The sequence below is a fragment of the Conger conger genome, chromosome 13 (genome assembly GCF_963514075.1).
Source record: "Conger conger chromosome 13, fConCon1.1, whole genome shotgun sequence".
In the NCBI taxonomy this organism is placed as follows: domain Eukaryota; kingdom Metazoa; phylum Chordata; class Actinopteri; order Anguilliformes; family Congridae; genus Conger; species Conger conger.
Genome location: NC_083772.1, coordinates 40,460,978 through 40,487,294, shown reverse-complemented (window position 1 = coordinate 40,487,294; position 26,317 = coordinate 40,460,978). Strand labels below are relative to the sequence as shown.

At 44.4% G+C, this 26,317-nt stretch overlaps 1 protein-coding gene across 1 annotated transcript in view; it reads left to right on the top strand.

The window, feature by feature from the left end:
* Positions 1-6,183: 6,183 nt before the first annotated feature.
* The window catches only part of zgc:77784 (uncharacterized protein LOC402947 homolog), a 97,406-nt gene continuing 77,272 nt past the window's right edge, over positions 6,184-26,317 (top strand). The window contains exons 1-2 of the mRNA XM_061217016.1: positions 6,184-6,837; positions 24,101-24,427. Coding sequence (XP_061073000.1) covers positions 6,774-6,837; positions 24,101-24,427 — 391 coding nt within the window. The 5' untranslated portion in view covers positions 6,184-6,773. The remainder of the gene's footprint in view (positions 6,838-24,100; positions 24,428-26,317) is intronic.

Here is a 26,317-nt window from a genome sequence, read left to right as displayed (position 1 = left end):
TTTCATCTCCAGGCCGACGCGCCAAAAAAAAACGACGGCACTACCGATTTTTTATCAGAAGTTCAAGGAGAAGAGAATGGGTAGCGTGTGATTATTGTCGACCAGCAGAGTCTGCGAGCGAGTGACAGTCTCACCAGAATAACCTTCATATCTGTCTAAAAGAAATCCCGTGAAGGTGGTCATCAAAGGCATCGGTTGAAAACCAGCCCTTATAATCAGCATACAGACAACACTCATTATAGAATATTCCACAACAATTATCTTTCTTTGTTTCGTCGTTTCCGGGGAGGGAGGGGGGGGGAGCAGTCGAAACGTTATTTCCATAACAAAAGGACACTTTCATTTGTGTCGGCCCCTCTGAGGAGTGCGTGGACACGCCGGGAAAAGCGGTAATATTAAGTAATTAGCGGCTAAAGCTAGTTCCCTTTGTTCGCTCGTGAATGGGCTCAACCTTTTGTCGGGAAAGGGGTTAATGTCACTCGTCTTCCCCGCCTATCTTATCTACATGTTTGTGTGCAAAATAGAGCGGAGGTTTGGGCTCTCGTGTAGACACCTCCCGGATCTCCGGTCCCATTCAGAGGTGCGAAAGGAAGGGTCCCCGGGGTCGCAGCCCCCCCCCCCCCGATTGCACAGCGTTCCCTGGAAGAAGATGGAAGGAGAAGGTGTAGGAAGACAGGAGCGAGGAAGAGGAAGAAGAAAAGAGGAGTGTCGAAGTGAAACTCTGTCTCTCTCTCTCGTCTCTCCCTGGAAGGGACGCGTTGCAGGGTGGCAGTGAATCTCATTTGAAGGCAGCAGATCAATGAGCAGATAGATTGCCGGCTTTTGCCAAACCCACACGCCACCTGCTTAATCAATTAATCTAAAACAAAGCGTATGCACCCTCTTAAAGGGACGGTACCCCCCGGGGCGAGCAGCACCCACGAACAGACAGTTTTTCTCCAATTATTACTGCATTCAAATTAGAAGCCTTTGATTAATGTTTTAGAAATCTATAAAACAACCATAACATGCAAACACACGTACTGTAATTATGACAATGATGTAAGCACACTGCTTCTGTTTGTGTATTAATGATGCAATACTCTATTAGTGGTTGTAACCTTAATACAATTGCAACCAGTCTAGAAAATGAGTCAATGTGTCCCCCTGAATTGTTACTTGGTTTAAAGTCACAGGCATAGGGTTAATTCATTCATAGTCAAATGTCAAGTCTCACAAGCGTACTAGCAAGTCTAGTAATGAATTCATATGAACATATTGGGGGTAATATCACGTATCTGTGTCTGATGGAACTCTCTGAATCGAATCAAAAATGTATCAGATCGAATCGTATCGAATAGCTACAAGTGAATCTTTCCTGCACTGTAGACCATGTATCGAATCTTCACACCCCTACTGACCATGCGTAGAAAACATCAGATGGCTACGAGCAGTTCTGCTCTGAGCAGGGCTACAGTCGCACGGGGAAGGTTTGGACCAGAGAACTGTAGAACTACTGCTGATGCACTCGCTCATGTGGGGAGCCAGCTCCTTTTCACTCACGAATGACAAGCCAAACATCAAAAATATTATCCTTCCTTACTGCATGGAAGCCTGGAAATGCCAATGATTTTTTCCCCACACAGACAAGATAAGTGCGCTTTACACCTTCCCAATGATTTTTTCTCTTCACTGCAACGTCCTGCATCAAATAAGTGGGCGATTTTGTTAGCATGGCCCGCTAGTTGCCAGTGCTGTCCTCTCTGGGAAAGTGAGGCCGACAAATGCGAAAGGCAACAACGCTAAACCGCGGGGAGTAAATCTGGCTGTGCCACTGACTGCATTAAAAGAACCTCTGCTCCAGTATATATAATCCTGATGTCACTACCGTACGTTTATTGGAAATGCATCGGAAGGCAACCGCAAGTAATCACATGACAATTTACAGAAGCGCTCACTCAGGGTGAGTTACTAACCAGAGCGGCGGTGACAGCCGGTTGAAACGGTGGAGAGAGGAAGCTTTCCTTTGCTCTAATTCTTGTTCTCGCACATTAGCAACGACATATTATTGTTGACTAATTCCTTGATTGTAGGCATGTTGTGTTGGTTCCCAGTTATTATCGGAGGAGGCGTGTGTACTGAAACTGCTTGACAGAAGTGAATTTGTACAGTAAATTCTTGTCAAAGTGTGGGCGTGAGAACAGGGACATTTTTTTACGGTCGCAAAAGTCTTTGCTACAGGTTGGCTTTGCTAATATCCAGAGATCTGTGTTAAGAAAGGTATGCAGCAAAGGGACGCAAAAACCACAAAAAAACCTGAACCTTTATCCGGAGATAAACACAGGCTTTAAAGACACTCTTTCACCTCGTTTCCTAGTCTATGGTGAGTAAAACAACAAGAGAAAATGCCAGAACAATTTCCTCTCTCGCTTGGCTGAGATGCCTGAGATCCCAGGGTCACACATAATGCAGTCAGGGAACCTCCCTTGACACGAAACATCATTCATAATGGATCTGACACTTTATCAAGCCAATGCGGCATTATGCTTCACGCCATTAAAACTCCAATTTATCAGCTCTCTAATCCAGTTAAATGTGCATGTGAACGAAGATGAGAAGCACGTCGGAGACGGGCATCCAGACTTCCTGCCAGAAGCTCTAAAATAAGTGCATACTCTCCGGTTGTGCAAAAAGTAATTTAACACCTTGCTCTGTCTATATAAGATAAAATACAGCAGAAATGATGTGCAATCTTCTTCCTCGTACCCTCACTGCAATGCGACTGAGCTGTCTGGGTCATGCAATACCCAGTGCAATACAATACAATACAATACTCCACAAGGGCGAAGCTGTTATATATACACTGTGACACCAAACCTCAAGCTCATTAACCTTTATATATACAATATTGACATTTTCTGCTTTCGGTTACAGTACGGCAGCATTCGCATTAGGTTGTCTCTCGCAATTCCCAGTTGCACAGACGCGTTACGGAAGTGATTGACTGGGCACTTTAGGGGGTCAGTATTCGGCAAGGGATCCAGGAGTTCTCCCTGGCGTAACGTAGATGTATAGCTTAGTTTCAGACGTGCAGTCCTTGCCGCCGTGTTTATCATTTGTCTGTATCACATTAACGTTGTCGGACTGTTCGCCTTTTGCTCCCGCCATGCTATGATCTGTGCGGCTCTGCTGAGTTTATTAGCTTCTCATTGTGCTGACTCATTCCTCGAGTGGGATAACATTTCACGTCTACTCAAAAGATATGAACACCAAACCTTTCTGCAACGATTGTCTACAGCGTATGCCTACTGCCCACACTTACAGCACGACCCCCGTACCAAAGCGACTTTTATTTTTTATTAAATCCTTTTTTATGAATTTATGTTTGTATGCTAACTTGGCACATAATACAGTGTATCTATCATGTGAAATTCAGTGCCGGCAACCAATGGCTCAAAATTGTAATTTGGGAAGTGGTCCTGTTTTGTAGCAGGTGCGCAGACAAGGCGAGGACATGACCCTTGTAAATGCATTATGCTGATCAACATTTGTCGGTGAGAGCCAAAATGGCGTCTGCTGTGCAATTTGCAGCTTAATAGCTTCCACCAGTGGGGCCAACATTAGCTGTAGTGTATGTGATGTGGCCGTTGCATCAGGTTGCGGATGCTGTCTCTGTCCCATGCCTCTTGTAGTGCCAGAATACGTATGTGCCTGTTCCCGGTTTTCGAACCACACATCAACCCAGCTGATCCTCCTGACGCTCCAGTGGGACCCGAGACTGGTGTCTGAGCAGAACATCCTTGACATACTGTAACTTTAATGTTCTGGCCTCATTCATAATAGTCATCAATCATTTAGGGAGCACACACTATGTGTGTGTGTGTGTTTGTGGGTGTGCACCCATGTGTGTGTGCGTGCGTGCGTGCGTGCGCGTGTGTGTGTGTGCCCTTGTATATGTGTGTGAGTTTGTGTGTGTACTGTATATGTGTGTGTGTATGTGTACAGTATGTGTTTGTGTGTGTGTGTGCATGTATGTGTATATGTGTGTGTGTGTGTGTGTGTGTGTGTGTGTGTGTTGTACTGCAGGAATGTTGTACTGTCAGGATGAGCCCACAGGAATAGCAATGAGAGATTCAGATTCACATACTAGTTTTGCCACCTCCCACAACTGGTGGAGTCACTATAGCAACCAGACCTGCCCCCATCACCACACTTACCATGCTTTAAAACAAGCCCCATGTTTGCCTACAGGGAGCTGGTATGCTAATAGAATTCACAGATATTTGATGAAGCCGAGGTGAAGGAGAAACAAGCCCTATGCTAAATAGTATTTGTGTGTTTGTTGTTTTTATAAATGTATATCGGTTAGTGTAGTGTGGGACACTAATGTCTGTGTAACACTCAAGTGATTGACTGAGGCTAGTACAGATCCCTCAGCGGTAATCTATGTACCGGCTGGTTTGTCATATGCAATAGTTAACATATAATTATCCATCTTCAGTGCTTTGCACCCTGACAGTAATGTGGGGGTGATGTCCTTTAAAGCTGACAAGAATCAGAAATCAGAATTGCTCAAATCCTTTGCTTCCAAGTACAGCTGGAGTATGACTGACAACTGGGGACAACTACAATGATGTGGGTAAAGGTACAATAGGTCATTTCTGATTTCTAACGGTCAAGAGAGAAATTACAGCAACAAGGAGCAAGGAGCAACAAATTAAAGGAGCAAGACTGTTTTTTCCCTCCCCCTTCTCTGTAAACAAGCTAACATTGAAACACCATTGGCTGTGGCAATTAGAACAAATTTTCAACCAATGAGCTTAAATTATTGTATGGCCGGCCCGTCAACTGTATATTTTGAAACCTGAATTTAAGGACTATAAACACAGACAGTGGGTGAGTCAACATGTCAGTGAGCCTTTTTCAATAATAGGAAGGGATTTACAACGGTCTTGTAACAAGGTTTTAACACAAAAATCTTACCTGTTATACCTTTAGCTGGCCTGCAAACCATGACCATAGCTACTGTCTCTAGAGCAACCTCATTTGTGCATGGTGCAGTGGAATGATAGTTATCAAGGTCTGAGCTTATCATGTGGTGTCAAACTTGTCAAGGTGCAACACACCCATCCACCCACACACACACACACACACACACAGGTGATTCTATGGCTAACATTTCCTCACAGGACTCATTCGCCAAAATTGCCACTGTTTGTCTAAAGACGATACTGTAGTAGTGTGATCATGTATAGTAGTGTCATTCTGAAGAAGTATCACTGCTTTGATTGGCCTCACCTAGGGCATACTAGTTCATCATGTTTTTTATTGTCTTGATTTACACTAGATTTTACATTTGAATCTTCGCATCACCTGCCTAATTAGGTACTTAAGCACTGATCAAAGTCGCTCAAATAAACATGAACAATTGGCAATTCATCAAACTGTCAACTGAAACCGTTCAATGGAAAGCCTAAATCTATACCATTTCTCCCTGAAAGCATATATGTGTAGTCGAAATTATTTTGATGCTACACAAGTAATCTTTGTGGATGCTGTGTTGTATCATTTCCTTTGGGGAGTATTTTAAGGAAAACATAATTGAAAGATAGCGAGTGGTACAGGTCCAAGGTATTGCATCTACAGCAGATTAAATGCATGTAGTCGCTGTAAAAATGTGCACTCCTCCAATACAAATGGATTTGTAACCTAAGCAATACATTATCAAGCCGGCAAGTAGTCCAAATTGCTTTCAAACAGTGCATACGCTGACTCTAAATACAAAACAGGAATAGCCTACAAAAAGAAAACGCAAAAACCCGTGGCCCTAAAGTGAAACACAAACATACTATGGTGCTGGGGTCACTATGAGCATTTCCGTATAGTGACGCCACTTTTTTATTTTTGGACATTGCACCTGCGTCTCCAGACGCACTAGCTTATGTATACTGTGTGTGTTGCACTTCACGGCCTCTATTTATTTTGTTTTCCTTTTTTTGTATTTGCATTTTGCGCTTCAAGGTCGCACGTTGCTTTTGAATATGCTTCTGCGCAAACAAGGTTATTGTGACTTGATATTTATTGTTTATTGTTTTCTATATAAGTCCTTGGAACTAAAATGAAAAGGATAGACGCATCAATACGATATACCGCAGCTCTATAGGGCTGACTCTCTCGCATCGAACCTCTGTCTCTTTAAAAGCCAACGCTTGCTCTGGCACAGGCGATCGGGGGGTGGGCTTTATGGTCTGGTGCTATTGACGCTCTTGAGTGGGGTCTCGTGGCGATGTTCATTCAAATCAGGAACGATCGAACCGGCGAGCGAGAGTACGGAGGCCGAAAGTCAACCCTATTCACTCGCTCGCAATCTCTGCCTCGGATATGTAGTGGCAATTCAACATCCGAGACAGCACGAACGAATGAGTGATTTAGACCAGCAGCAAATGTTTGGAGCGCAGCACGCGCCCACTACATAGATTTCATGTTGTTAAAGTACGTTTGGAATATGCGACCAAGAGAAGATGTTTTTTAGGATGTCTTTGCGTGCTGCGTGTTTGGAGCCGATGTGATGCTGAGACTCTCTGCCTCCGAAACTGACTCGGGGTTTGGAAGGGAGTTTCCAAAGTTCGGCGGTGTGGCTTTGTGCATAAAAAAATCATATCCTTGGGTGTGAATAGCTCCTTTCCTGCTAAATTTGGATTTTATTTTTTCGCTTCTGTTGGATACTCAAAAGACTTTTTGGGGAAATTCAAAGTATTCATCCTAAAACAAAACACTCAAACCAAGAGCATACAATGACGCTCCTGATCACCTCTAGTGCCATACCTGTTGTTTTTGCACTCATCTGCTCTGCTTTCGGTAAGTTTACCTGATTCGAAAGGTGCTGCGTAATGACGACAAACCGCACGACTCTGTCTTTAATTTACTTTGGAAAAAATGCATCGAACAGATTTTTGTATTTCTTTCGATGTATGTATATATTTACACACACACACACACACACACACACACACACACACACACACACACACACACACACACACACACACACACACACACTTTTCATATCAATAAGTATCCATTCCACATTTTGATCGGACTCACCCTCCACGTACATAACGCTATATATTTAGTTGTTCCATAGTCTGAGATTACATGCAAATAGTGTATTTAATGAAGAGCGTTTATGTCCCGGTCCGGTTTATTTCAATAGCAAAAAAGTCTTAATATAATATATAATCCAGAATCTGTTAGGGTTATATTCTCAAAACAGGCGGGTACCATATGGGGATTCATTAAATCGACAGTACGGCCCATGCTGCGAAAAAGCGTTACCTGGCAAATTGTCTTTACATTCAGTGGCTGAAATAGGCATATAGATATGTCGCTTCACTTTCCACAACAGCACTACGCCAAGTTTTGAATTTCATGAATCCACGAACAGTGTGACAGGGCAGAAATGACCGGAGATTAGACGAATGTTTGATCACATAACCTACTGCGTGAATATGTTTAAAGGAAATGGTTGTCTTAATTCTAAATACAATGAGGATTCACATCATGGTTTAGTGTACAGTTGGCTGTGTCCCTTTCGCAGTTTATTGGACAGTCATTTCGATCACAGGATGGCTCATCTGCTGTCAACACCTATGTGGTTGCTTTACAAAGAAGATACATTTTCAGAGAGGAAGACCTGTTTGATTAGTAGACCTATTGGGAAGACCGGCACCTTTAAGAAAATAAATATGGCCAAGGGACAAGTTCGATAATTGTGAACATTTATTACATGATTTAGCAAAGAGCGCATAACCTGTCTTTTTTGTAACTCAGGTTCCGTTGTTTTACTACATGGTCTGTTTCTGTATTGAATGCGATGCTTGAGTAAGCAGGGAATATTCCGTTGGAGTAATACCCACATTTTAAAGCAATAGTGAAAAATCTCAGTCATTGCAGCTGTCGTCGGCGCCACGCAATGCAAGACGGCATCCCATTATTAGCCACGAAATCTTCCACATCGATTAAAATACAGCAGATGCTGCCAGCACCCCCCTCTTTCCAAATTGTCCTTCATTGTTGTTTTCTTCTTCCGAGAACAGTTTTATATCGAATTTTAAACCACCACAACAAGAACGAACTAGTGCGCGCGCACACTTAACAGTAGGCTATAGTACAGTAGCTGACGCTTGTTGTCTACATCAAAACTTGTGCGTCGTTGACTGGATGTTCTGCACAGATTTCGACGTTTCTGTGTTCTGTAGCGGTTCTTAATAAACTGTAGATAAGTGAATCGCGACAATCAGATAGAGGCTGGTTTCTTGTTTACAATTCTGTACAGTTCAGGATTCACTAATCTTGTCTGGGTGAAATACACTGTGAAGAGCATATGGTAACCGTTATCCTGATTATCATTATTATCGCCATTCAGTTGTTGTTTGAGCAACTCTTTTTAAAGCACCACATTTACGGTATGAGTAAACAGTCTCGTCTTAAATAATAGAATAATCAAGAGAGCAACCGAAACGTTGTGGCTACTTGCATCACATTTCAACTTGCGTCTCATTTTGTCCCAAAACTACTGTACAATATATCTGTCCGACTGTAGGCTGCGCTAGAGCGGTTCACATTGGACCACACTGGTCTGACATGAGTGAGAGAAACAACCGTGTACTCTGTACCCCAGACCTCGCTGTCCACCCTGCATACAGAGAAATACGATTATCTTGCTCTGATCTTGTTCTGGTTGAAGATAGTATCATCACCTTTGGCAGCGCATGCATTTTCCTGTTATTGAACAACAGCACTAGCTGATGTTGGATGTGTAGGGATAGGCCTACTTTTCAGTGGTATGCTGTAGAGGTCACTGTAAAACGACTTTGGATCTTGAGCTGTGTCTGTAGCTTTCTAAAAGGCATTCTACCGTTTTTTAACCAAACATAAATATTTGACTAGCTTTATTGTCAATGGCCAACTTATGATTTCAGTTTTTCCTTTTTTGTCAGAAAAAACTATGTTTCAATCAGAGCCAAGCAAACTCCCACACCGATAATGTATTTCAAACCCAATATATTCTGTCTGCTTTCAAGAATGAATGATGAATGCCTGATACTGCTGAAGGTTAATGAGTCATAGACTTGTTTTCAAACCTCTGCAAAAAAATTTGTCTTGGAAGATGTGTCATTTTGCTAATTGGTTTTCATTTATATATTTTTTATCTGAAGTGCTGTACAATTTATGCTTCTCATTCACCTGTTCACACACACACACACACACACACACACACACACACACACACACACACACACACACACACACTCACAAACTAATGGCAACTGGCTGCCATGCAAGGCACCAATCAGCTCATCATGCAATTGGGGGTTAGGGACACCTCAACACACCCTGGGCGGGATCGAACTGGCAACCCTCCAGACGACTGCACTTAGCTCCTGAGCCAATGTCGCCTTGAGAATGAGAATGTCGTTCTGGTCTGGTATCTGTTAAAAAAAAAATTATTATTATTATTTTGTGCTTGGAGACACACTGGGTTGTCTCTGGGCTTCTCATGACATTGATTGGAGTCCACACTATTTCTCCTTTTTCATAATCTGCTGTAATTACCTTTTGCTATGGAATGCTGATGTCACAGAGGTGATTCATTCAAGCATTCTGGGCATGATGTCACTTTCTGACATGCCTGTGAATGAGGGCCAGTTCAGAGCTAGGTAACAACTGAAGACATCATCATATCTCTTACTAATGAGGGCTTCATTGCGCAATTCTTTCTTCTTGGATCAGGTGTGAAATCTCCTAATTTCTTTAAGACCGAGCGCAGATGTTACTAATGGCTAAATTCCTTGCATTTTGACCGTCAGCTATGCAACGTCCTCAATTTTGTTTCATAATAATACTTGCCCGTTTTCATGTTTGATTTTTTTTTTTTACAGTTTACCGAATGCTCGGTTATATTTATCAGCCTGTCTCTTCGCAGCGAGCTGCTCTCTCAGTTCAGGAGAGCGCTGGCTACCACACCCTCCCGTCTGGAGCTCGCTCTGCCAGCCGTCCTGGAGTAGAGCTACGAGGTCTCCGTGCCGTAGGAGTGTGCTTAATGCGTGGTCGGCTCAGGCAGAGCGCAGACGCCCAATGGATCAGAGGGGGTCTGCAGTGCATGATGAAACAGGCACAGTCCTGCTGACCGCGGCACTCCCTCCCTGGGTGCCAGTCAATTATGCGCCGCCCCACAGGGCTGGCAGTGCCTCGTCGCCCCTGGCACGATCCCGTCTTTATTCCTGACTGCGGGCGGACGCCGGCGCAATTAAACCTTAAACAGGTTCACGTTAAGAAACCACACGGCCGCAGGAGCCCCGAAATCATTCTTTCAGATTTTCAGTTATTTCCATATTCGAGAACTCCGTACTAGTCTGCGCGTCGCCAACCTTTGAATTTCGGTGCACCCGGTGGTTTTAAATGGAGCTTCTTTCTTTCAGCGGGCCTGTTGATGGCTATTTGAATATATCCCCAGGTTTATTTTTCTTGCTCTGAGAGCCTCTTCAGTTTTGTAAAGAGGATTTGTGCTCTCGGTCTACCACGGTATAGGTCTCCTCCATGGTTACTGTTGCTAGGGTAAGTTTTGCCCAACACAAAAAGAATGTAAGTGGCAAAATAGAGGGGCCCATTTAGTCAGATCTTTCGAGATTGTGTCTCAGCAAGCTACCTAGCCTAGTTCTTGCTCAAAACGTGTGAACGTATTGAATCGGCTGCAATGGAGTTGAAGCAATTAGAAGTGAAGCTGTGGTTAATGCAACGTGCTAAGTAGGAGCAGAACTGGGTTTCATTCATTTTTGCGTCCAGGAATGTCTCGTCATAATTAATGTCTTTCTTTCATACACCTGTAATTTCCATAGGCACTGTATTCCAGTGATAATGGGCCTCACTTTAGTAAGCCAATTAAAGCTGCGAAAATTGTTCCTGACGGCAGATACTCCCGGCAACAGCTGTCGTAATATTTGTCAGCCACGGCTGTCACTGTGTTAGAAGGACTTTTAAGAGATGTGTCCCGCCTGCTACGTGATTGGTCAATTGATGTTCTCAAGCTGAGACGGAAAGTGTAATTTAAAACCGCCTTTTAACTGTCAGAATGCTGTGTAAAAAAAACAAAAAAAACATGGACATACGATAAGTATTCTTTTTTCGGTGCACTTTGTAATGTGTGCCTCAAAACCTATACCTGCTTGTTCACTTCCTTGAAAACGTGCCTTTACCCATGTACTTGTATTTTATCCTCATTGTTCTTTTGGCGTATTATCTTTCCAGCTTTCTGAGGGTAGACATGTTGTAGGGCGGTCTCCTTTCAGATATGAGCAGTGGCTAGCGGTAGCTTATCGGCCCTGGCGCACCCTCAGCCCGGGAGATGAGGCTGTTTGAGTTGAAAGAGGCCCCTGACAAAGGCAGTGCCATCAATCTGTGGAGCTGCTGGATGGGCCCTCTGGCTGCAGACAGCTTAATGGCGGGGCCTTAGTTCCGCTGGGTTTTAAGGGTTCGGGTGTCCGTCGCGACGGGAGGGTCCCAGCGAAGGCGCTGTTCCAGCCGGTCTCCTCCCCTGCCCCTGCCCCATTCCTGTGGGGGTCTTAGATCAACGTCCACTATGAAACTGGAGCTATAAGGAATAGTGTTATTACAATTTCAGCAAATTGTTTTTGCCGTTTAATGGACATATCGCTACCATGGGTAGAATGCACGTATGGTTGTGTACGTCATGCAAGTTGACGTGGTTCTGCATTCAGTCTAGGGTTTGGCTTATGGTTGGAACCTCTCGCTTCTGACCAATGGCAGGAAGTAAACTTTTTTTTTACATGACTTCCTGTCATCTTTCTTCCAATTAAATTATTATTATTTTATATGGGCTTCGGAAACGGATAAAAGCCTCTGAGTGTAGCTTTTATCCAAAGCGCTTTACAATTGATGCCTCTCATTCACCCTTTCACGTACACACACACTCACATACTCACACACATCAACAGTGAAAGGCTGCCATGCAAAGTGCCAATCAGCTCTTCAGGAGAAATTGGGGGTTAGGTGTTTTGAACACGTCGATGCACCCATGGCGGGGAAGGAAGTGGCAGCCCTCTGACTGCCAGACGACCTCCTCCTGAGCTGATGTCGCCCCAAAGATCAATTGAGACGAGTATTTGAATCCAAAACAATTATGTATTTGATCCGCAGGGCACCTAGTTCTTGCTCACAATGTGTGAATGTTTTGGAGGGGCTATCATGAAATTGAAGTAATTAGAAGTAAAGCTGTAGTTAATGTAACATGCTCAGCTATGCATCCAGTAGGAGCAGAACTGGGTTTCATTAATTTGGGTCCAGGAATGTGCATGTCAGAACTGGCCTGCAAGATCAATTGAGCCCAAAAAAGTATGTGAATCCAAAACAGTTACATATTTGACCCAGGTCTGGCTCTTTTGTGTTTTTCTGAAAAAGTTACAATTCCAGCAACAATGCCTTGTGTACTTTACTTATTAAAAGCTGTGTATTTCACAATTTCACTTTAATATTGACTGCTTTCTCCTCAGTTACAGTAAATACTGTAAGTGAAGTAATGTAAACAGATTCACGCTCTCTTTTTATTCCCCTCAAGGCAAAGTGCTTGGGGGAACTTTTCATGTCAGTATTTTGGAAAAGAACACAGATAAATAAGCATGCTTTCTTCTGAGGAAAAACGCAAAAGGGTTAAAAAAGAATCGGAAACAACTTTGAGCTGAAATGGATGCAGCTTGGATACGAAATGGATGTAAGGTGATAATCACTGTACAAAAAGGAAACACAAAAATCTTCTAATCTCTTCAATGTTAAATTTTAATATCAGTGACAGTTCACACGTGATGTGACAGTTCACACGTGATAACACAGTTAACATCTTTGACCCACACTTTTTATGGGATATGTGGGTGTTCCTCTAATATGGAAAAGACAGGGTGGCCTGTAGTGTAGTGGTTAAGGTACACGACTGGGACACGCAGGGTCAGTGGTTCGATCCCCGGTGTAGCCACAATAAGATCCGCACAGCCCTTAACCCTGCATTGCTCCAGGGGAGGATTATCTCCTGCGTAGTCTAATCAACTGTACGTTGCTCTGGATAAGAGTGTCTGCCAAATGCCATTAATGGAATGTAACATCTTTGATCCACACTTTTTATGGGATGGTGTGGGTGTTCCTCTGATATGGAAATTACATAAAGATGCCACACGTAAACAAACATGTATGGCTGTGGTTGCTAGGTTGCACACTGTACTACTCTGTTGCCACTGTAGCCAGTTACTGTATCATGGTGGTACTGGTAATATTTATATGGTGAGGCCATTCAAATATGAGAGCCTTGTCAACCACAAGATGATGTCATGGAAGATGCCTTGGTGCAACAAGTAGGCAAATAGCAGGTTTAATTCGGCTGGCAAAGTGTGTTATTGCTAGTTACATTACATTAAGCTTACATAACCTGCTGAACAAAGACCTGCCTAGCACTGGGAAGAAACAGAATAGGTCTACATTCAATATGCATTATATGCATCCCCTTTCTAATGAAGTATGACAGTCAGGTTGTCTGAAACTGCCTACTGGTTGGCTGAACAGAAGACAGAACATTCTGGAAAAGATTTTAGCCGGGAGCTTGCACAGAGTTAATGATAATATTGCTTTGGGATAATGCCATGGCTGTCAGCACCTCAGAAATGTGTATCCTGGCAAATTATGGTTTTTGTTTAACCCTAACTTTAATTAATTTCTCAGTCGAAATGGTTGAATAACCGTCTCTTAGCTAATGAATGTGTGTGCTTCTGTCTATTTGTGTGTCAGTGTTTGTAAGCATTACATTACAGTACAGGTATTTGGCAGACGCTCTTATCCAGAGCAACATGCAGTTCAACAAAGTGCATTCCCATAATGAGGGACTAGTGCGCTGAAAGAAGTACAGTTTCAAGTGCTAGGAATGACCACAGAGAAAAGACCTTGGATCTTGTAGATTAATCTGATGACAAAGGATTATATATATATATAAAATAGTTTTCGGAAACACAATGCTAGTAATAAAGTATACACAGCTTACACAGTTTACATAGGCAAACAAAAGTAGCAGTAAAACCATCTAAATGAACACAACACAGGCTTGTGTGGGTGTATGGGTTGATGTTGTTCTGTGTGTGTGTGTGTGCATTACTTTATATGTGTGTACGTGTCTCTTTCTCTCTCCATTCTTAGGATGGACAGATATCTGAGGGATGAAGGGTATTAGTATTCCCGGCAATACGCGTGCAGGTGTTCACACTCATCAATCATCACAGTATATATTAATACCAACGACCACCTTTACTCATCTCAGTGAAAGCCCAAACTAAACTAATCACGAAGGGTATGGTTTTGCACACCATTAATTTGATATTACTTTGGTTATCTTATATCCTTGCCATTTCGTGTTTCGAAAAGGTCGGCGGAGACGTTGCACAAATAAAAACCTGCCACTTTGGATAGTTAAATCAGATGCTGTGCATTTTTCAACTTTATCTACTAAATTATTTTTGTTTAAATTAAGTTCTATTATAATAGGTTTTAATTATCAAAACCAATTGTGATTTATGTTCTTTATTATTATTATTGAACTGGAGGCCAATATCCCTGCATAAAATGTTAGATAATTAAGTGATATTATTCTTCCTGAAAGGGCAAAACTTTTTTCCAGTGCAAGTCATTATTTACACTGAAGTTGTGCACAGTGCTATCTGAATAAATATGTGTTCTGTTTTAGCTATTCAGCCTTGGTGAGCCAGATAATATTCAAATATAACACTATCCAAAATACAATATGGATATATCAGTGCCTCTTAATCACTCTAAATTGCCTTAAGGACCTGTTATCTTGAAGACATCGTCTGATTTTATAAATGGAATTAATCAATCATCATTTGTTATCTACTCCCAGTGGATCATGTTGTGGAGATATGTAGGCAGTTATTGGTGGACCAAATTAATAGGCCGTTTGTCATCCAGATTTATGCCAGTGACTCAAATGCAAATTAAAGATGAATTAAAATGAATACACATTATGTCCGCCTTTGTGGAAATATAGAATATGAAATATGGAAGCGCAGATTTAACGCTCTGTGTCTCCAGGCCTGGTTTTCCTTTTCATACTGTCACATGTGATGTGCTCACAATCCCTTTTCAAAGATTCTTCACCCCCCCTCCTTCCGGTATGTGTCAATGATTACAGTAAGGCAGGGAACAATTTTATTTTTGACAAATACTTTTTAGTCTTAATTTTACCCAGTAGTCCCTCAACGCCGCAGGAGGTGTGCTTCACAAAAGCGGGTTTAGAAATGTGCCTGCGGTAGAGACAGTCGGAACAGTGCTTTGATAGTGTGAGACGTCTGTCCTGCCTTCCCTGTGTATCCACACAGCACCTGTCTCCAAACGCTCCGAGCTCCTGAAGCCCACTCTCCCTTCTCTTGCTCTGGAGCCGAGCCGCACCCTCTGACACACTCTGCAGTCAGACTGGATGTTCACGGGACTGTTCTGTGTGTGTGTGTGTCTACCGTACATCTATGTGTGTGTTTGTGTGTGTACTGTACATTCATGTGTGTGTGTACTGTACATTTGTGTGTGTGTACTGTGCATTTACGTGTGTGTGGATGACAGAACGTGTTTGCTTGTGGGCGTTGAGCGCATACAGGATGTTGTCAGTGCGTGCGTGTGTGTGTCTGTGTCTGTGTGTGTTTGTGTGTGTCTCAGTCTGTGTGTGTTTGTGCGTGTCTCAGTCTGTGTGTGTTTGTGCGTGTCTCAGTCTGTGTGTGTTTGTGCGTGTCTCAGCCTGTGTGTGTTTGTGTGTGTCTCAGTCTGTGTGTGTTTGTGTGTGTCTCAGTCTGTGTGTGTTTGTGTGTGTGTTTGTGCGTCTCTCAGTCTGTGTGTGTTTGTGTGTGTCTCAGTCTGTGTGTGTTTGTGCGTGTCTCAGTCTGTGTGTGTTTGTGCGTGTCGCAGTCTGTGTGTGTTTGTGTGTGTCTCAGTCTGTGTGTGTTTGTGTGTGTCTCAGTCTGTGTGTGTTTGTGTGTGTCTCAGTCTGTGTGTGTTTGTGTGTGTGTTTGTGCGTCTCTCAGTCTGTGTGTGTTTGTGTGTGTCTCAGTCCGTGTGTGTTTGTGCGTGTCTCAGTCTGTGTGTGTTTGTGTGTGTCTCAGTCTGTGTGTGTTTGTGTGTGTCTCAGTCTGTGTGTGTTTGTGCGTGTCTCAGTCTGTGTGTGTTTGTGTGTGTCTCAGCCTGTGTGTGTTTGTGTGTGTCTCAGTCTGTGTGTGTTTGTGTGTGTCTCAGTCTGTGTGTGTTTGTGTGTGTGTTTGTGCGTCTCTCAGTCTGTGTGTGTTTGTGTGTGTCTCAGTCCGTGTGTGTTTGTGCGTGTCTCAGTCTTTGTGTGTTTGTGTGTGTCTCAGTCCGTGTGTGTTTGTGCGTGTCTCAGTCTGTGTATGTTTGTGCGTGTCTCAGTCTGTGTGTGTTTGTGCGTGTCTCAGCCTGTGTGTGTTTGTGTGTGTCTCAGTCTGTGTGTGTTTGTGTGTGTGTTTGTGCGTCTCTCAGTCTGTGTGTGTTTGTGTGTGTCTCAGTCTGTGTGTGTTTGTGCGTGTCTCAGTCTGTGTGTGTTTGTGCGTGTCGCAGTCTGTGTGTGTTTGTGTGTGTCTCAGTCTGTGTGTGTTTGTGTGTGTCTCAGTCTGTGTGTGTTTGTGTGTGTCTCAGTCTGTGTGTGTTTGTGTGTGTCTCAGTCTGTGTGTGTTTGTGCGTGTCTCAGTCTGTGTGTGTTTGTGTGTGTCTCAGCCTGTGTGTGTTTGTGTGTGTCTCAGTCTGTGTGTGTTTGTGTGTGTCTCAGTCTGTGTGTGTTTGTGTGTGTGTTTGTGCGTCTCTCAGTCTGTGTGTGTTTGTGTGTGTCTCAGTCCGTGTGTGTTTGTGCGTGTCTCAGTCTTTGTGTGTTTGTGTGTGTCTCAGTCTGTGTGTGTTTGTGTGTGTCTCAGTCTGTGTGTGTTTGTGCGTGTCTCAGTCTTTGTGTGTTTGTGTGTGTCTCAGTCTGTGTGTGTTTGTGCGTGTCTCAGTCTTTGTGTGTTTGTGTGTGTCTCAGTCTGTGTGTGTTTGTGCGTGTCTCAGTCTGTGTGTGTTTGTGCGTGTGTCAGTCTGTGTGTGTTTGTGCGTGTCTCAGTCTGTGTGTGTTTGTGTGTGTGTTTGTGCGTCTCTCAGTCTGTGTGTGTTTGTGTGTGTCTCAGTCTGTGTGTGTTTGTGTGTGTCTCAGTCTGTGTGTGTTTGTGTGTGTCTCAGTCTGTGTGTGTTTGTGTGTGTCTCAGTCTGTGTGTGTTTTTGTGTCTCAGTCTGTGTGTGTTTGTGCGTGTCTCAGTCTGTGTATGTTTGTGCGTGTCTCAGTCTGTGTGTGTTTGTGTGTCTCAGTCTGTGTGTGTTTGTGCGTGTCTCAGTCTGTGTGTGTTTTTGTGTCTCAGTCTGTGTGTGTTTGTGTGTGTCTCAGTCTGTGTGTGTTTGTGTGTGTCTCAGTCTGTGTGTGTTTGTGCGTGTCTCAGTCTGTGTATGTTTGTGCGTGTCTCAGTCTGTGTGTGTTTGTGCGTGTGTCAGTCTGTGTGTGTTTGTGCGTGTCTCAGTCTGTGTGTGTTTGTGTGTGTGTTTGTGTGTGTCTCAGTCTGTGTGTGTTTGTGTGTGTCTCAGTCTGTGTGTGTTTGTGTGTGTCTCAGTCTGTGTGTGTTTGTGTGTGTCTCAGTCTGTGTGTGTTTGTGCGTGTGTCAGTCTGTGTCTATGTGTGCATACGCATTCACACATACAGTCTGTGGAGCACCAGTCTGAGTTGAATGTGTGATGTCGTTATGCGATCAAATGTGATACATTTCCCAAAACTGCCGTCCAATCAGCGCGAGCGCTGCAAGCCTTGGCCAGGGCTGCGGATGCTGCTGTCCAGCAGAGATGCGGTCTTAGACTTGATGGCGAATATAAGCCACATGCCAGCCATGTTCCTCTCTCGTCCCCAAAGCCCCGACAGTAATATCTGCAGTGTCAGTGTGTCGCAGTGGCAGTTGCTTAGCTTCAAGTTTCACCACCGCAGTACCTCTTTCAGAGCACTTCAGCTAAACTGCCTCACCAAATGGCCAACCACATAAAAGGACGGCAGACGTATAAACTCTGAGCTGTGGGTAAGGCCATTGTCCGCTAAGCCATTAAGTAATAACCTGATGGCAGAATTCATAATATATATATTTTTATTCTGTCCGCAGATGGAATCCTTCAAATTGCAATTTTTCTGAGAGAGGATTGAAGGTCGGATCTTGCGCCGCTTTTATTCGAACGCGATTCGCGCCCTCGTGGAAATAGCCTGAGCCAGACGGCGGTAAATACGCTGCACTTTTGACCCTCTGAAGCAGGACGGAGTCTCGCGGAGCGGGGAAATCTGCGTTAATGCAACACAAAGTAATATCGACAGAGCCCACCGCCGTTTGGGCTGTGTAAACGGCTTTTCTGTCCGTCCGACTGATGGGCGGCCATTTTAGGCCCGCGTTTCGGCTGCTTCCTAAGTGCTTACCCACGGCGTGACAGAATATCTCGTCTGAGGGGCTTACAGCTTTTAATTCTGCGAGGCCGTGGCTTTCCACAGCGCCCTGCGAGCAATTTAAACCGCGCCGAGCCGTTTGGAAAAACGCCCCTGCCCTTCTGCTCCAACCCTCGCTTTTTAAAGGGGAGAATCGATCCTGTCCACAAGGAGGCACTGCCTTTTAGCACACTCGGCTCGCTTGAAGACTTGTGTCTTCTTGACAGGAGGGAGAAAGTTGCTCTTTTATTCGACTTTGACGAGGTGGATGTCTGTGACACGGAGTGGAGGCGTTGGGCTTTTAGGATGAAGTCCGCCCGGCCAATGGGCCTACAGTATGCATTTCATCTTTCTCCTTTTGAAAATGGGCGAACTGAATAATTTACCCCTCGTTCCTTGTTCCTTTGTCTTATTAAGATGAGCAAGTCGGAATTTAAAGTGCTCCCGACATATTCCAATCTCTCTTTTTTTTACGGAGAAAATAATAAAGAAGTCTCCGGGTTCTCTGTTTTCCATCTCAGAGCGGTATTGGAAGGCGAACGGGCTGTAAGCTTTCGCAGAGCGTTCCGGCGTTCACGTTCACGACAGCGTGCACGCGTCTTGTTAAGTGCAGTCACAATAAGCGGTTTTCCCTCCCATAAAGCGGGTTATAAAAAGCTGACTCTGAGCGTTAGACACTGTGCTGTGCGCTCATTCTCATGCACAGATGTGGTCCGGATTCACCCAGGCTGCTTTACGAGCCCAGGAATTCGCTGTTATGTAGTCGCAAAATGTGAAGCCTGGACGATTTCGTTAATCCATTCAAGAGACCCGTCCCTTTGTCCCTCGTCAAAGAGACCTCCAGTGAATAAAGTGACAAATAAGCTATATAATAATTATTTTTTCATAAATAGTGGCCATCTTTTGACTCAGAGCCGCCATAAATACTTTATTGCTTTATGGCCTTGCGTCTGCTGCCTTGAAAGTACCCTTTTGTTGCCATTGATGGCATAAGGACTGGATAGTGCTGGATAGTGTTGAGGCATCCAACCCTTTTTTACTCCCCAATTAAACTCAGAGAAAGTAAGGTCACATTTGCAACTCAATTCCCAGGCACCAGCAAATGAGGAGATAGGCCTGAGAAGCACTAACTACGGTTAGGTTAGGACAGCGGCGATAAACGCAGCTCTTTGCAAGAGCTGTTCTTCATTACTATCCACTAGGCATTAGCGAAATTAGCATTAACAAAAAAAAGATTGAGAAAACAACTTTCTAATTAAGTTGAGGCTCAGACAAACGCACAGCCCTACGGGTGTTTTGCTACCCCCTGGGAAGAGAGAATAGGTTCATTAATAATTGCAGGTGAAAGATAAAAATGGCATTTTCAGTTTTTCTGTTTGTCATTTATGGCTATGGTGTCTCACTCACTGTTGTTCTAATCCTCCCCCCGCCCCCCGTTCTCCCCGTCTACCGGTTCTTCTTTTGTTTATCTGCAGATCGATTCTGTATCTCTGCCAATACAAAATCTACCCCCAGGCCTACTGTTGACCCATCGCTGTCCTACGGCATTAGATTGTGTACTGCATTAGATTGTCTACTGTTTTGCTAAAGGTATCGACCAAATGACTATTTACTACATTGTAAATAGTAAATTGGTAGATGCGTTTAGCTAAAGGCAACTTTCAAAAGTGGTTTTCGCCTGGTAAGCATTCACCACTAGAACTAGGGAAAAAGAGAGGCTAACGTAAGCACCACCACCCGGAAGACAAAGCGAGACTGAGCATCTCAAAAATTATACCTCTATTGTGTTCCGTAGAAAAAGCAACCGGTTAATTGACCCACAGCCTCTCTGAGGATTGTGGCACCCGTTGCCATGGAAATTATGTTCATAAGTCAGGACTGCAGGTAAAAAAGTCAAAGACGGTCATTTGTTATGAAAATTTGATGTTGAGCAAAAATATTTGTCTGCTATTTGGCTTTATCCACATCCATATCTATCTGATCTTCAAAAACAAATAAATAATTGCAACTAGTAGATAGCCAGATGGCTGCCATTGCCACCATCTAACACGATGTCATGCTGTTTGTGTTGCTAATAAAAAGTACAGAAGTCACATAAAAAAATGAACTTGAGTCCTGTCACCACCGTGTGTGTTCGGTGAATATTTCATGTGCATATTTCAGTTTGGACCTCTTGTACGCCTCAATAAGGCTGAACGCTTGTGGACAGACTCGTGCAGATGAGACTGGAGCCAGTGGGGAGCTTGTTTGCATAAAATGGATGACCTCACCTTATAGCTAGCAGGTGTCTGGATGGAGTCTGCGGTGTATTTCCAGGAAACAAGTGCTCCTCGCCCCCCGACCCTCTGTTAGAGTAGGCCTGTATCTATTGATCGCCGGCGAGCGAGAGTGACATGCGTCACGTGGATGTGCTACATGACAGAACAGCGATGTTCTGTTTGCCTCCGAAGAGAATACCGGCCCACGTAGAGTGTAAAAGCCTGCTGCTGTGGCTCTTTGAGGCAGAGTGGTTCCTGAGGTTCACCCAGTTTTGGGGTGTTAGCCTCCCCCACTCCTTTGCCCCACTCTCACACAGTTACGTGAGTGATGGCTGATTGAAGTAATGTTCCCTCACTGTGCTGTCCTGTCTTTCCTGGTGTACTGTGCTTGTTGTTACTGTGGATGTGTGGATTTTTATGAGTGACATTCAAAAGAGGGTTTTCAAGCCTTAAAGATGGAATGGAGTAAATGGAGAAAGAGATGAGGATGTCTGCACTGCCCTCATCAAATAATATTTATTTTTAGCTTCTACTTGCTTAGCCCCCACCCCCAACCCACACACACGCACCCACACACACGCATGTGCATACACGCACACACACACACATGCACACACACACACAACGCAATGCGCGCGCACACACACACACACACACACACACACACTCTCCAGCACCTTTGTGTATCTGTTTGCCTTGTTCATAACTGCAAGCACGAAACCTGTTTTTACTCTCTCTCTCTCTCAGAAGCAGGATTATTGCATTCTGTCCCTCGCTGGTTGGTTTTCTCAGAGTCTGGGTGTAATTTCCCACCACTGCGGACATCTGGTCAGCCACATTTCCCCACCGTTACAGAGCGTAATTCCGCAGCAGATCACAGCCACGACCCAGTTGAAGGACCGCTCACAACGGCTCGGTTTTTTAATTCCGTCCTTAGTCTTCCCTTGAAAGACTCAACGACTCCAGCCACGTTTTATTGCCCGTTACAGAAAATCAAATAAAGTTGCCGATTCTCCCAACTCTTTGCGGCAATATCTTTTTTTCCCCCCCCTTTATTCTTTCCTGTCCGTCTCTCCCACACAGCCTCTCAGGAGCGCGGTGTTTATTTCCAGAGTAGTCGTTTGGGTCGCGGTGGGTCAGTTCCGGCGCTTTCCTCAGTGTGTGTGAGTTCCTCTGTGCCCTGGAGGAGGATGACTAGGCTGGTCTCCGGAGCCGCCGAGCTATCTCGCTAACTGCGGCTGTAGCTGGCCGGAGCAGATGTAGCATACTCTACCAAATACCCACAATGCTCAGCTCAGACCGCAGTCGGTGTTTCACAGCCACCACTTCGCTACTGTAGGGCGGGCCTGTAGCGGAGTGGTTAAGGTAAATGACTGGGACCTACAAGGTCGGTGGCTCCAATCTCGGTGTAGCCACAATAAGATCCGCACAGCCGTTGAGGCTTGAGCTTAGTCTAGTCAACTGTAAGTCTATTTGGATAAAAGCATCGGCCAAATGACATGTAATGTAATAATATACTGTGATGATGACAATAATCATCATCATTATCATAATGGTTGAACTGTTCCGCTAAGGACTCATGTATGACAATATATTTATGGCAGTGTTAGGTTTTAAAAGTGCTTTGTTTATATTACGTCAGACTCATGCGCGTTTTGCTGGTGTGAGAACACTTTGTGATGTACCAGATTTTTTTTTCCTTTTCCTGAAAGCAGTGAAGCACTTGTCATCGAGTCCACTGGCAGGTGTGTTGTTGGCCAAAAAGTATGAGGTCATGTTCTGAGATTTCACTCCACTGTGCGACAGGATTTCACACCTCCACCAAGCTTCGCAGTAGATGTTGGAGTTTAGCGTATTTGCAAATTGCCCCCTCATGCATTGGTGGATATCAGGGCTGTACTCTTCTTCTGTTGTACTTACTGTTAACGGAGTTTGTAACAATATGAACCTAGTGGTAAAGAGTGTCAAGTCTACTTTGCAGAAGCCACATCCAATCATTGTTCAACAGCACGAAGGGCAGATTGGTATCGGTTCATTCATCTGTGTTTGTTGGTCACCTCTCATAGAGTCAGCGTCATTCACAGTTACCTCAGATGACAGGGGTAATTGGAAGAAAATCCTGTCTTCTCATTCTTTCTATTCATCAATAAAGGCTGTGCTGAGTGAACCTTCAGTGATTACACAGTTTGATCCCGGAGAGATAACGCAGAAAGGTAACACAGTATGATGTTTTGGGAAAGGTGCTCAAAGTAAGAAACAGGCACACCAACCTAGAAAAACTGCTTTACAGCACCCTGTTATTGTATTTACCAAAAATGAATGAATGAAAATTAACGACAGCTACAAAAGTAATGCAAATCGGTGTTTCCCCACAGGATTTTGGCGTGAGACTTCCTTTCGGAAATGTCATGCATCTTAACAGTTAAATGCATGAAATTGGTGCCCTTTTGAGAGGAAAATTGAGAGGCTATATTCGTGAAGAATTTTGCGGCTGAAACGTCCAATCATAAACCCCTTGCCATTGTATCAACTTGTAAGACGCTTGAGCCTACACTTGAGCCATCAAATAAATGAAGTAAAAGCTGTTTCGTGTTGTGTTGGTTTATTTCAAGTGTTTGGAATCTGAAAATGTTGCAGTGACACTGCATGCTAAATCAGATTTAGTGAAAATATAATCCTGACAGGAGACTTTCTGGAGCAACGGCGCAAAGTACACAGTGATCTTTTTAGTTTATAATGAAAGCAAAACATAAACTCAGTGAGCACTTTATTTAATAGATTTTTAGATTTATTATGTCTTCTGCCTATTCACTAAGAGGCATTTGACGCAGGATCCCCATTCTGTCATTTGGTCTGAAAAACAGCTGAACCTCTTGACCATGTCTGCATGCATTTAGTTGCTGCCACATGATTGGCTGATTAAGTATTTGCATTAACAAGCTGGTGTACAGGTCTACCTAATAAATTGAGTGTATTTTGAGACTGTGGAAGAACAAACTTAACTGTTGCGGACCATAGTTAATTAACGAGAAACACTGCAAATATACAAACACAGCAAATATATATAGCCACGCCCTGTGAATGTGCCCATTCACGTGCATCCAAAAGAAGCGTCCGACTAGTCGACTAGTCGGCAATAGAAGCGTCCGACTAGTCGACTAGTCGACAAAAGAAAGGTCCGACTAGTCGACAAAAGAAGTGTCCGACTAGTCGACTACTTTTGGAATGGACTGACCTCCTCTTCCTCCTCCCCTTCCTCTCGCAGGGTCCCGCCCGCGGCTAGAGGACTCGCCCCCCAGGATCGTGGAGCACCCCTCCGACCTCATCGTGTCGAAGGGCGAGCCGGCCACCCTCAACTGCAAGGCGGAGGGGCGGCCCAGCCCCACGGTGGAGTGGTACAAGGACGGGGAGAGGGTGGAGACGGACCGGGAGGACCCCCGCTCCCACCGGATGCTCCTCCCCAGCGGCTCCCTGTTCTTCCTGCGCATCGTCCACGGCCGCAGGAGCAAGCCCGACGAGGGCGTCTACGTCTGCGTCGCCAGGAACTACCTGGGGGAGGCGGTCAGCCGCAACGCCTCGCTGGAGGTGGCCAGTGAGTCCCTTTTCCACCCAGCTGAAAAACAAACAGCTGAAGCTAGGTTTTGAAACAGCTGTTTTGCTGGTTGAGCAGTCCAGACCAGCTCCCAGTTCGTCATGGTTTAGCCGGTTGACCAGTCCAGACCAGCTCCCAGCTCGACATGGTTTGACCAGTTCAAGCTAGGTTTTGAAACAGCTGCTAGCTGGTTGACCAGTTCAGACCAGCCCCCCGCTGGACATGGTTTAACTGGTTGACCATCCAGACCAGCTCCCAGTTTGACTAGCTCCCAGCTGAAACTATGATTTGAAACAACTGGTAGCTGGTTGACCAGCTTCATGACCAGCTTGGACATGCTGGTTGACCAGCTTGGACATGCTGGTTGACCAGCTCATACCCAGCTAGACCAGCTTTATGATCAGCTTGGCTCTGCTCAATTCTCAAGCTGGCATAGCTGGATTTTACAGCGGGCAACGAAAAAAAAGACAAAAAATAAATAAATAAATGCCTGGCTGGAATTCAGTTAGGAAATTCGATCACTGTTGTAACGAGAGCGGGTAGCTAATCCGGTTGCGCCCATTAGCGGGGACAGACACGGCCTCGGAGGGGAGGTAAACTGCCGCGAGCGTGGCACACGGGAGCCTCTGAACTCGCCGTCCAGGTGGCGCGTGTTCAGCCGAACGCGCAGGCCCCGGCCGAGCCCCTACGGTGGACCGGGTCCAGCTTTCGGCAGCAGGGTAATTCAGAACCGGCACGACCGAGATTGTTAAATTCAATTTCTCCGTCTTCCTTTGTTGGAAAGCCACTTTCGGAATCAGATTATTTATTCAGCGTTTTTTTTTCCGCCTGCTCCCATCTGTCAATGATTTGATGAAGTAGTATTGTGAAGAAGTACGACCTTTAGAAATACAGGATAAAAATCGAAATGTTCTTGGCCAACGGAGTTCCTGTTCCTCTCATGTTGGGTGTGACTTGCTTTCTCTCGCCTATATTTTGTTTTTGGACACGATGGTCCAATTTGGGTTTTTTCGCCATCTTCTCAAACACTCACTAGAATTAGACAATGTCTAACCTTTTCTCTCAGACAGGAAGAAGCCTCCTGTGCTGTGATTGGATGATTGAATGTTTCCAGGGGCCTTGGACTTTACATTTAAGGCGTTGCGTTCTTCAGTTTTGCCCTTTCTGTTGTTATAAACTTTCAGCTGCACTAAACCGATTAGTATGGCAGGCATACTGCAGTGCAACTGAAAGTTTCTAACATACAGAAAGGGCAAATGTAAAGAACAGAACGCCTTAAACGCAAATGTCCCTGGAAACAGCCAATAACAACAGAAGACGCATTCTCCCCGTTTGAATGAAAAGGTTACTGCTGACACATTTTAAACCTTGGACCACATTACAGGGTTTGTTCCATCATCGGTTTTTGTCAGAGCTTTGTCTGCATTCCTTGGTTTAAACATTGTTTGTATCGATAAAATGTATACAAAAAAAACATAATTTTATCAATACAAGCAATTGAATAACCTTGGTTATAAGGACCTCTGGGCTTTGGCTTTGATTTGCTCAAGAAGAAATGTATCCACATCTATGCATAGTGTGGACAAATGTATACTGCTGAAGACTGCTGACATTCTTTTCATTACAAAAAACAGGATGCCGGCATGCTACATTATGAAAAGCAGCGTAGTATAATGGCAGGGAAACTGGGTCTGTCTCAGAGCTCCTGCCTCCCTGCTGTAAAATCCAGCCATGCCATTGCAGAAGAACGTTTCATGTCATGCTAAGTGCCTCCTGTCCTATAGGTCTCGCTGGATCAGAATACCACTTCCCTTGTAGGCTCCTCCCCCTTTTAACTCTTTAATCTTTCTGGGAGACTTCTAGTTCTGGGAGTATTACCATCATCGTGCT